Consider the following 12,567-nt stretch of genomic DNA (forward strand, 5'->3'; position numbering starts at 1 on the left):
GAATTTTCATTCCACTGCGGATATGTAAGCCGACCCCTTTTAACCCCCCCACAACCCGGAGCATACATTACCTGCTCGGCATTTCGGCGGTGTGAGGCTCCTGGCTCCCGTCTGTCCCCATCAGCCAATCAGTGCTGCCGTGCACTGATTGGCCTATGGGGAGCGAGGGCAATCTGGAGCCTAACGCAGCAGCGGCACCAAGCAGGTAATGTATACTTCGGGTTGTGAAGGGTTAAAGAGGCTGGGTCACATACTGGCAGTGTTGTAAATATCAAATTGAAACTTATATTTTTCCCGTGAGGTGTAACCCTAGGAAGATAACAAAGTTCATAAGTGTCAGCAAACCCACAGCTTTACTTGTTTGCTAGGATTTACCTTCGGTAATGTGCTTGAACATCCATGAAAGAAGAAAATTGATCCAGCATGTTCAGTAAAACTTCTGCTTTGCTTTATTAGTACATAGTAAAAACAGGACAATTCACACCATCATGCAACACACTTGTTAGTCTCTGGTGAGACTAACAGGTGTGTTGCACAATGGTGTAAATTTGTCCAGTTTTTACTACTCTTTCTAATAAAGAAATGTTTTACTGAACATGCTGGATCAACTTTCTTCTGTGTTCTTGTACTAAGGTTCGTGTCAGTACTTAATTGGCTGAGGTACAAGAACAGCTTCTTGTGTAGCAGTTGCGTTACATTCCTTAAAGCTTACATAAGTAACATCTCTACTTGTTTAGAAGGTCCGCACCATATGGTAATGGCTTCACTAACTGTACTAAATATCACATCCTTTACAGTCCTCTCTTTGAAAACATTATGAAAAGCAGATTACCTTTTAACCCTAGGTCAAAAGGCTAACAGTCTGACCCATTCTGTCAGATTCTAGTCTATTCTTCCCTAATATGGAAGTTATGGGGGTGGATTCGCTTTTTCTTTGCTCATTTGGCTTCAGGATTTCGGATTCTTCTTAATAGACTGAGATGGGGAACTCGGCATACATAGCTTGAGCTGCTTCTATAACATCTGGCTGTTCCTCGTGGTGTTCTTCCTTTAAAAAAAATCTATGCATTTAGTTTCAGTCACCGATTTGATACCGTTCCCCATGAAGAGCTGACAGAGAAGTTAGTGAGAATTGTTCTTAATCCATGTTAGTTCGGTAGATTTGTGGTGGGCTCATGGATACATATGAGGGGTTGTGGTTAATGGTGTGTATTCTGAGCAGAGACTGGTTACAAGTGGTGGCCACAAGGGTCTGTTCTGGGTCCTGTTCCTTCAATGTGGTTGTAAGTGACATAGGAGAAGGTTCCTCGGTTTACTGTTGACACAAAAGTCTGCAATAGGGCTGGTATTCCAAATGGTGTCTGTAATATGAAAAATGATTTAGCTTTACTAGACAAGTTGTCTAAATAATGTATCTAATGTTTCCAAATGTTGCAGCGTGATGTGACTGTTGTTTTGCTTCCCCTTAACTATAAGATTGCCCAAAAGATAGACTACAGCCTGACAGTACATGTATACATTGCATTCAGTCTCTCTTTAAAACATTACTGAACAGTAGTGATGAGTGAACTTGCTGAAAGTTCGGGTACGGCAACATTTGTCTGAATTCAAACCTCCCGTGTTTGACCCCTGTCGTTGGATGCCGCTCTAGGGCTGCTACGAAAACATGGATACAACCTATGTCCATTCAGCCACCAGTAGTCAAATGCTGAACGTTCTGTGGTTGTTTCTAAACTACCATTTATAAATAAGCTGCTTCTGCAACATGGTAAAAGATGACTAGTTTGTTTTATGACCTCCTCTCCATTCTTAAAGGGGTATTCCCATCTCAACTAATATTAAGATAAACTTGTAGGGCTCGTCAAGTTACTTTTTTGCAAATACATTCATTCAGCAAATTTGTCGCCTTCTCCCGATATCCTGCTCTTTCCCTTCCATTGTCGACAGCTCATTGTCTAGGTTACCGACCACCACTCTGCACTAAAAGCAGTGGTCTGCAATGTGAATGGCCCCTAATTAGAGAGTCCCTATGTGGCCAAAAAGGAGTATGCACTTGATGGAAGGTTGTATAAGTACAAGTATCCTGGATAGATTATTATAATTTTTTTTTTTATTTTTTTTTTTGTGGGACCGCAAGGTTGCAGGTGCTTGTGAGTCCCAGCACAAACCTGTTTACTTGTATAAGTTATAGTCGTATGACAGGGCAGCACAACACTGGTCATGGTCATATCGTGTAACAAATGTAAATTTAATTTAAATTGTGAACATTAAAGGGATTTTATGATCCTTTGGAAAAAGACAAGTTAAACACACACACACACACCTACTTCTGCTCACTGTACACTTTGCGAGTCTGTGCAGACAGGTGTATAGAATTCATTATAGGGACTTTACAGTAAGTATAAGGAACAATTGTGGATGTTTTTTGTGTCATTTTTGCTTTTTGTGTTTATCTATTTTTAGAAGGCAGCCTGGAAAGACCACAGAAGAGAGTGTTTGTGCCTGAAGAGCATCTCGCCAAATGTTCCTACCGATTCCGTCAGGCTTGTTGCTAGAATCATCTTTAAACTGGTGAGTTAAGAGCTTTGTATAGTGACCCTTAGACTGACTGACTGTGCATATACATGAATGAATATATATATATATATATATATATATATATAAACTAAAGCAAGGATTAATGCCAGATCTACAGAATGTTTATGTGCTCCCGGGCTTACTAATGGATGGCGTCTGTATGGTCTTCACATGTTTGTGGTGAAATGTTCCAACATATCTGCTTACTGCTAGGTTAGTTGTCGTAGAAAAATATAAATCATTGTTTCACTCTAACTCTGCTTGTAGGACTAGGCTCTGACTAATAGGGACATGAACTTTTCCTCAGTAAGACTTCATAGGTTTCTGATTATTAATTTAGTTTATAGTTTTAGATGCAGACTAGGAAGTTCTAGAAAACATGGATACTGCCTATGGCCTGTGGCTGTATCCATGTTTTCCAGGAAACCTTAGGGTTGCATCCAGCTTCTCCAGCTACTGGAAGTAAAATGCCTTACTGTGCACAGGCTGCTGTTGGGTTGCTGATGCACGGGAGGGTAGCACTGGTTTGTATTGGTAGTGCCAGCTCCTCATTGCTGTTGTTTTAACGAATAATAATAGAAACAAACCTGCTATTGTTGACCCCCACCTCATGGCTAACTTTTTTTTACATGTTGTGCTTTTCTATCAGTCTTGTAAATAAACAAAATGTCTCCTTTACTTTATTTGGCAGCTCGAACAACCAGACTGTACGTCCGGAGAGCTGTATCCAGTAACTGATCTCCAGTCACGTGAGTTTATCAGTATTTTATCAATTTAAGAGAAGGGGGAAAAAAAGGTTCTTCAAATTAGTCTTTAAGCTCACTTAGGGTCTTTTGACAGGGCCCGATCAGTGAGATCTGCGCTCATTTGCTGTGCCTTTACAAGACACAATACATCATGCAGCCCGCCCACATAAACTATCACTGTATTGTTCGTGTAACCATTTAAAGAGACTCTGTCAGTAGTGTCTCAGGGTAACATAAACTAGTGACAGAGAAGCTGAACAGGATGATGTATCACTTACATTGTTCTCTACACCTGGTCCAGAGATCTCCTCCTGAATAACATGGACAATAAGTAGTCCTCTACATTATGTGCATGAGCCCAATAGTCCTGGATATTCATGAGAAGCAGAAAACTCCGCCCACCAGCTGCGATTGGCAGTTATCTATCCATGCTGTGTATAGGCAGTCAGCTGACAATCAGCAGCTGGGGGGAGAGCGGTGGCAAGAATCCTATTCTTTTGCATATTAGGAGAACAGCTAAACAGAATGATGTAAGTAATGCACCTATCTATTCAGCATATACCTCACTAGTTCATGCTGATCTCATTTAAAGCAACTCTGTACCCACAATCTAACCACCCCAAACCACTTGCACCTTTGGATAGCTGCTTTTAATCCAAGGTCTGTCCTGGGGTCCGTTCGGCAGGTGATGCAGCTATTGCCCAAAATCAACTTTTAAACTTGTGTGTGTAAGAGCAGTGGCACAATTTTCTAGGCAATCAGTTTCAAATTGCTTAACATGAATATAATGTGCTTAAAGTGTCACTGTCGTTTTTTTAAAAAAGTGTCACTTTTAAAATTTAAAGTAGAGTAGAAATAAACAAATTTGCAATATACATTCATTTTTTTGTATCATGCTGTAAAACAAAGCTATACTTTCTGTATACAGGTCCTTTCTCCTGAAGGCTGCTATATAATAGCTATCGGCAAGTCCAATAGAGAAAATGAGCTAGCACCAGAGTATATGCGTGACAGATTAGATCTTCATGAGCTAGGACAGCCCTTATGAGGGTGATTAGGCAAACAAAAGGCAGTTGGAGGTGCATAAAGCTACATGCAGGAATATAATATTGGAACCAAAGAAGAAAAAGAGCTAGCACTCACCGACTGCTGCAACAAAGTCCATTTATTCGGGATTCACTTCAGCATGTGTAGGGAAAGGGAGTTAGGCGCAGGTGCGTCCTAGACGACAGGCTGTTTCACGTGCAATCGGCACGTTTCATCAGGCCCAAGGACCTTAGGCCTGATGAAATGTGCTGATTGCATGTAAAATACACTGTCTATGACGCACCTGCGCCTACCTCCCTTTCCCTACACATGCTGAAGTTAATCCCGAATAAATGTACTATGTTGCAGCAGTCGGTGAGTGCTAGCTTTTTTTCTTCTTTGGTTTCGTTAAATAATAGCTATACTTACTGTATCCAGGTCCAGTCACCTTAAGCTTTTTAGTCTGATGCTGGTTGAAAAAAAGAGACTAAACACATGTAGTCCCGGCCAGTATAGAGAGTCAATCACATGGCTGCCTTCTCTGTGAGTGCAGATGACCTGGGAAACACTGGACTTCCTGTGATTAGACTCGGAACACAGGAAGTTGCGTGTTTTTCATGATAACGGAAAAAATAAAATAATGAATGTATGTTGCAAATTTTCTTTATATAACCTCTAGTGTTGATTTAAATTTTCAGAGTTATAACAACAGTGACACTTGGTCAGCGGATATTTGTTATATACAATAGTCAAGCCATAAAAATGTATTAATCTATAAATCAATAATAAAAGTGATCTGAGCACAATGAGTGCAAACTATAGGTTGTAATATACCTAGTTATTTGGCGTACAGAATCTACTTTAACATCTGTTTTACTTCTGGAATCTCATCTTGAAGTAAGATTATATACAAGCACCTGTGTATTGTGAAAGATTTTTCAATTGTGTGCGTCATAATGATTTATTTCACCAATATATTCAGGTGCCTTGACAGTATGTTTTATAATACACCCACATAGTGGCCCACCTGTAACTTCCCACCACCCTTAAACCCTACCCAGATTTCAAAGACCTTAATGAAGACATGAAACAAGGCCTGGGGCACCTCGCAGCGACATTACAGCAGTACCTGAAGAGAGAAATCCCAGACTCTTCCAAGCTTCCACCTGGTTTCCAGACGCTTGATTATTTCAGCAAAGTAAGTGCCAAGTCTAACTTTAAAAGAACATTAAATCACACGTAGTGAAACCCGGTGAAATATCCAGACGGTCACAAAGGTGCGTGTTGTGATGGTTAAATACATATTTGCTTTAAACTCTAGAACAGTAGCTCAGGGACTCTTTTCATCAATGTATTTATTTAAGTGTGCCAAAGAATAATTGTGGGAATGAGGCTTCTGTTTAGTAAGAATTTATTAAATGCCGGTTATCTGAAGGCAGATAATAAGAATTAGCCTTCCAGTCATTGTGATTCTTTCTGAAGGATAGTCAAAAAAAAAATTAAAGGTGTTCTTCAATTAAACCATGTCCCCTATTTACAGGATAGATTATGGGGGGTCCGACCTCTGTACCCCCCAGCTCATTTGTTTTCAATGCAGCCGTGGGTACAACACGTGACCTGTGGCTCTATTCATTCTCTATGAAGCTGCCTGAGAGAACAGAGAACAGCACTCTGCTCTTTCTGGCGGCTTCATAGAGAATCAATGGAGCCGCTGGAGAGAGCGGAGTACAGAACTTGCCCCTTTTCCGGCAACTTTTGACCCGCGGCTGTATTTAAAACATAGGCGTCGGGGGTTGCTCTGGAGATCATTGGGGGTGTACGAAGGTCTGACCCCCTGCAACCTCTTGTCCCCTATCCTGTGGATAGAGGACAAGTAGATTTTTATCAGAGAACCCCTTTAATGGTATTCATTAGGGATGAGCGCAACTGTAATATGCTCAAGTCCAATTGTTAGAAATTTTAATACCGGTGGCTGAAGAAGTTGGACGTGGCCCGAGGAAGTCCGGGAAACCTGTGGCTGTAGGCATGTTTTTCTGGCTTGCCATCTAACTTCCTAAGCCACCTGTATTCAAATGCTGAACAATCAGACTTGACCAGGCTCCAGTTGCGCTTATCTCTAGTATTTATACTACATGGTTATTCAAAAGTATAATCACCAGAAGGGCTACATTAACAATTGCTTGACCATCTACGTTTAACTTGCTAGTGTTGATTCAGGTTTTTGTGTTGGTGTTGAGAGAGAGATCATTTATTTATTTATTTATTTATTTTTTAAAACCTTCTCCACTCAAAAATATGTTTTGTATAAAACCATTTTATTTCAATCCCTTATTAGTTTGCTGTTGCAGGTAGATTCTTCGATCATCTTTATAAATTACCTTTAATACCGGTCAATCTTCATACATTAGCAATCTCGGCCTGCTGCACATGGGTTGGTTGTACAACTGGAGAGCATAGCGTAATATATCGGGTTCTGCAGGGTTATAGGTAATTTTTTCTGAATTAATAGATACTAATCCTGCCATGAAGCTGGAAAGTTACAATTAACCATTATTAACTAATGTCTGTCTAGTTAAGCCCATCATTCTGAAGCAACCTTCCACGTTCAGTGGTTTGTTATAATAGTTATTGTCCTATAGGTGCATATAGGACGTAGCTCAGGGTATAAAGATTGACCCCTTGATAAAGGCTTTTTGCCGCTGCAGAGTCTAAGGCTTTTTTTAGACATGCGCAGTACAGCAGGAATACAGCGTATTTGTACTGCGCATGTCTGAGCTAATACATTGGCGATGGTACGTGCTACAAGGACGACCTCTAGATGATGTGGCATAACAAAGAGCTGTAAATCATGCCCAACCACGCCCTGGAACAGCGACTAGTTGCAGCCCAGATGACTAGTTGCCCTTGGTTTGCATACAAGCTTGATATAAGTTATATTTGAGGTACATTTGGCTGGTAGCCAGGCTATACAGATACATTTCCAATGTGTTAGGAGCAATTAATAGCGTTACTGTGTTTTTTAGATGATTGGTTCCCTTTAATTTCCTATATTATTAAACCCTGCTTATATTGTTATGTGAGAAGAATGGTCTGCTATGAATGGTCGATCATTTAATCTCTAGGGAGCAACCAATAAAAATGCCATTAAGATTTGTTTAGGCTCCAAAAGTATGCTTTCCTGGCATATTCGGAGAAACGTCGCATCGTATGAAATTACCTGCAGAATATCATGTGAGTCATGGTAAATCTGCATGGATGTTATGTAATATGTGTATAAAATATAATCAAAAAACTAGAATTCTTTTGGCATGGAGGCTTATCGTTTAGAGATGAGTGAGTACATTCTCAGACTTTCATTACCAATGGCTAAAGAAGTTGGATGCAGCCCCAAGGGTCCTATTACACGGATCGATTTTTAACGATTAACGAATAACCATAGACTATCTCAAACAAGATTGTTTATCGTTAACCTGAAATAGTTCACCATATTACACAGAACGATAATCGTTATTGCGATCATTACCATGATGGTTTATACCTTGAATGAACAATGAACAATGTGCAATTACACTGAACAATTAGTGAACACATGCGGAACTTGAACGAACGAATGTGGAATTACAGCGAACGCTTAACCTTAAAGGACAAGTCCGGCCAAATAATTTTTTTTATATGTTATTACTTATGGAAAGTTATACAATTTTCTAATGTACATTAATTATGGAAAATGCTCATATACTGCTATTTCCCTTCATTTAGTGCATCAGGAAGTGTTAGAATTCTCTCAGATCCAGTGACGTCACGACGAATGGTGTAATTTCTATGGAGTGTCTAGCAAGGGGCGCTCTCTATATAGAAGTCAATGAGTACCATTGACTTCTATATATAGTGCGCCCCTGCTGGACACTCCATAGGAATTACAGTGTATGTAATGTAATGTTATGCACTGTACTTTTGTGACTTCATGAATACGTTTATGGAATACTTTGGGGAGCAAGTGTCCTTGCTCCCCAAAGTATCCCATAAGTGTATTCAATGAATACATTTGCAGGGCACCAAGCAGGGAGGGAGAGAAGTGCCATCTACCTCCCACCTCCCTCCCTGCTCGGTGCTGGGCACATATACAGAGTACTACTCCCCCATTATCTGCAGATAATGGGGGAGTAAAACCTGTGCTATCCCTATCACATCGCCGCTGCCGCCGCTCACACAGGTACTGCTTTTCATGCCCCCCGCCGCTCCCCCCCCCTCCCCCCCCGGCTTCAAACTTACTATCGCGCCGCTGACTCCCCGACGCCCGCGCCGTTCCTCACTATCAGGCCGGCCGCTAACTCCCTCCCTTCCATCCGCACGCCCCGTTCCTCACACTATCTGGGGGGCATGAAAAGCAGCACCTGTGTGATAGGATGTGATAGGCGATGTGATAGGGATAGCACAGGTACTACTCCCCCATTATCTGCAGATAATGGGGGAGTAGTACTTTGTATATGTGCCCAGCACCAAGCAGGGAGGGAGGGGGGAGGTAGATGGCACTTCTCTCCCTCCCTGCTCGGTGCCCTGCAAATTTATTAATTGAATACATTTATGGGATACTTTGGGGTGCAAGGACACTTGCTCCCCAAAGTATTCCATAAGCGTATTCATGAAGTCACAAAAGTACAGTGCATAACATTACATTACATACACTGTAATTCCTATGGAGTGTCCAGCAGGGGCGCACTATACATAGAAGTCAATGGTACTCATTGACTTCTATATAGAGAGCGCCCCCTGCTAGACACTCCATAGGCATTACACCATTCGTCGTGACGTCACTGGATCTGAGAGAATTCTAACTCTTCCTGATGCACTAAATTAAGGGAAATAGCAGTATATGAGCATTTCCCATAATTAATGTACATTAGAAATTTGTATAACTTTCCATAAGTAATAGCATATAAAAAAAATAATTTTGGCTGGACTTCTCCTTTAATTTTAGGTTCAGATCTAAATCAATGACAAACGAACAATTTTTCGATCGTTGACTGCAATTACACAGAACGATTTTCATTTAAATTTGAACGATATAACGATTTTTCTCACGATAATCGTCCCGTGTAATAGGGCCCTAAGGCTCCCTTACGGATGCAGCCATAGGCCATATGCTGTATCTTATCTATGATTTCCAGGACCCCCTAGGGCTGCAGCCAACTTCATCAGCCACTAGTACTCAAAGAGTTCGGGTTCAGACAAACTCTAATGTACCTGAAGTTAGCTCATCTCTATTATCCTTTTAATAATACCTTTTATGTATATAGCACCAACATATCCTGCAGTGCTGTACAGAGCTCATCACCCAAATCATTGCCTGATTCCATAGCTGCTCACAATCTAATTTCACCTTAGTGCTATCCACTGAGCCATGATGCTGCCCATCCTTCGATGTTCTATGTATCTTGTGGGTTTTCACCTAGTAGTTTGGACATTACATTTTGGCTTCAGCAGTTTTTAGTTTCATTCCATGCTAGGTATTCAATATCAACTCAAGATGGTAGATACTCTACCTCGGCACTAATAAATGACCGTCTGTAGCATTGGAGTGTGTCCTCCTCTATGCACGTCGAAGCCTCCTTACTGCATTTAATTGCATCTGGTGATGCTTACCATAGAATTATACCATTCATAGCCAGCACATAGAAAAAGAAATGGGGCACTCACCCAAGATGTATTATAAAAAAATTTAATTCATAGCACGGTTTAGGGATGAAGACCTGCAGGCAACAGCCGTTTCACGCACCAACTCTCAGCCGAAGGGTGACATTGCGGCAGGCTTCCATCCCACTACATTGCTACTGAATCAAGTTTTTTTCATAGTACATCTTGGGTGAGTGCCTCATTGCTTTATCTTTGTGCCGAATAATTATTAACTCCTCGGTATCATAGAAATCTAAAATACTCCTATAAATTCATATCACAAGCCTTGTTTATAACACACAGAGAAAGCCATGAGTTCAGGAATACGATTGGTATACGATTAATACATTTCTTTATATAACGATAAAGAATTTCATGTCGCTTTACAACTGTGGAAGTAACAAACAGGTAAAAAGACAAGTAATCAAAATGAATGAAGAAACTGTGAAACAAAAGGTCATCCAGCCATCACAATTTGGCCCTTGTCAACATTTCGTAGATCTTCATATTTGCACATTTTTCCTGCTTCAAACACATCAACTTTATAGAACTGACTGTTCACTATCTACCTAATACTGTACATTCTATCCCTTGATGGGTTCTATTCTAACACAATCAACGTGATTGAAGAGGGTAGGATAGGACTATAGTTTAGGTCATTGGCTGAGTGAATTGCATAATTGGCCCAGTGAATGAAGAAGTGAGCGAATAAATGTGTTTTCTAGGTTTAAAGTGCGACACTGTTTCAGAAAACCGCTTCTACTATTGATATTTATTGATTTCTGAAAAGTGATTTAAATGTCTTCGGAAACTCTGTCACACTTTAAACCTAGAAAACACCACCCACTTCAGAAGAAGCAGGATTTCTGTGTCCATTATGCTCTATTTAGAGGGGAGGGGCCGAGGGGAATGAAAGAGCACAGAGAGGAGAAAAGGCAGCCCTGCACAGCACAACATCCTGCAATCTTCTCTTACAAAACTCCCATATGAGCTTTGACCTTTCTCCAAACTGTAAAGCAGCTTCTCTGCTCTCTCTTCCTCCTTGGCCCCTCCTCCCTCCATAGGTTATAATAGACTCAGCAAACCCTCCTTCACTTAGCTCCTCTGTAATCAAGACAGCTTTGCCTGATAATGCACAGATAAAAAGGGAGGGGGAGGGGGTAGGAAAACAGATTTTTAAATAGAGAAAGAGGCTTTTTTTGCCTAATAAAACCTATTACAGAGTTTCTTAAAATCGCTTGTACTATTGATTTCTGCAAAAAAAATATTCTAAATGACAATTCCACTTTAACGCCATACCTAATGTCCTATTAAAAATATTCATGTCATATCAAAAACACTTTTTGAATGGGCTATTATACCTATACCGAGATATTTGTGCATTTCTATCTAATAATTTAATGACACACCTTTCTCATGTTACTACTACTTATCCCCGCTTCTTCATAAGGTTCATATGGGGTAAATTCTAGTGGGTGGTTATGTCACATTTTTGATTTATTAGCACATGTACAGGGACTGTGTTTAACATTGAATCTAAGCTTTACAAAATACATTAGTAATTTGCTTGCACAATGAGACTAATATATTTCAATGTGGCAGGTTTTTTTGGAGTGATCTTTTGCCATTGTGTTTGGCTGCATATTTGCTTTCAAAAGTGCAGAAGAAAAACCGCTCGGCATTATGTATGTAGAGTTAGACATTAATAAAGTGCTCACGGCCATCGCAGTAACAAAGAATGTGATTATTATCAGACTTCTTATATTGAGCTGCTTGGCATAATTTATAGTGAGTCACTTAAAATAACAAAGCCCCTGTGCGCATCAGTGAGCCCAGGGCACCTGCAGCCGGGAAAAGAAGTATTTGATACACTGTCGACTTTGCAAGTTTTCCCACCTACAAAGAACGGAGAGGGCGTAATTTTTTTCTGTAGGTACGCTTCAGCTGTGAGAGACAATCCATTAAAAAAATCCAGAAAATCACATTGTATGATTTAAAAAAAAAAAAAAATAATTAGCTTTTTATTGCATGAAATAAGTATTTGATCATCTAAAAAAGAGCAAGTATTCTGGCTCTTACAGACCTGTTTGTTTCTCTTTTAAATCTATATTGTATCTAGAGAAGAGCGAATCATTTGGAAATTCGTTTCGTGAAGTTTGCAAATATTTTCACGAATTTGCAAATATTGGCGAATTGTATACAAACGAATTTCATTAAAAATAGTGGCGAGCGAACATGTTTGTAAATGTTCATACAAAAATGCTGCTAATTGTGTTTGCCAATACGAACAATTTGTTCGATGATCGAAATGGTTATAACAATAATTTTCAAACAAGCTAACGTTTATCTTGTGATGTTAGCAACTGCGTAGTTGCTATTGCGGCCGACATGTTTAGCAAATTTGCAAAGCGAATCTGGCAAAATCGCAATGAGGCGAATTAAACTCCTGATTTGCTGTGAATCGGAATTTGTCAGATTCGCTTCGCTCATCTCTAATTGTATCCATTAACCTATCCCCACAAAGTACTGATACCGTCCGTTGCAA

General features: G+C 40.1%; 1 protein-coding gene across 5 annotated transcripts in view; it reads left to right on the forward strand.

Annotated features, from left to right (window-relative positions):
• Positions 1-12,567, forward strand: part of SMYD3 (SET and MYND domain containing 3) — a 321,585-nt gene that overhangs the window by 38,825 nt on the left and 270,193 nt on the right. For all 5 annotated transcript variants that reach the window (XR_011360226.1, XM_069954265.1, XM_069954263.1 and 2 more), the window contains exons 3-5: positions 2,464-2,571; positions 3,269-3,326; positions 5,411-5,547. Coding sequence is in view for 4 of the 5 variants with exons in the window: in XM_069954265.1 (XP_069810366.1) it covers positions 2,464-2,571; positions 3,269-3,326; positions 5,411-5,547 (303 nt within the window). In the remaining variant the exon portion in view is untranslated. The remainder of the gene's footprint in view (positions 1-2,463; positions 2,572-3,268; positions 3,327-5,410; positions 5,548-12,567) is intronic.

This window comes from Dendropsophus ebraccatus, chromosome 15 (assembly GCF_027789765.1).
Source record: "Dendropsophus ebraccatus isolate aDenEbr1 chromosome 15, aDenEbr1.pat, whole genome shotgun sequence".
In the NCBI taxonomy this organism is placed as follows: domain Eukaryota; kingdom Metazoa; phylum Chordata; class Amphibia; order Anura; family Hylidae; genus Dendropsophus; species Dendropsophus ebraccatus.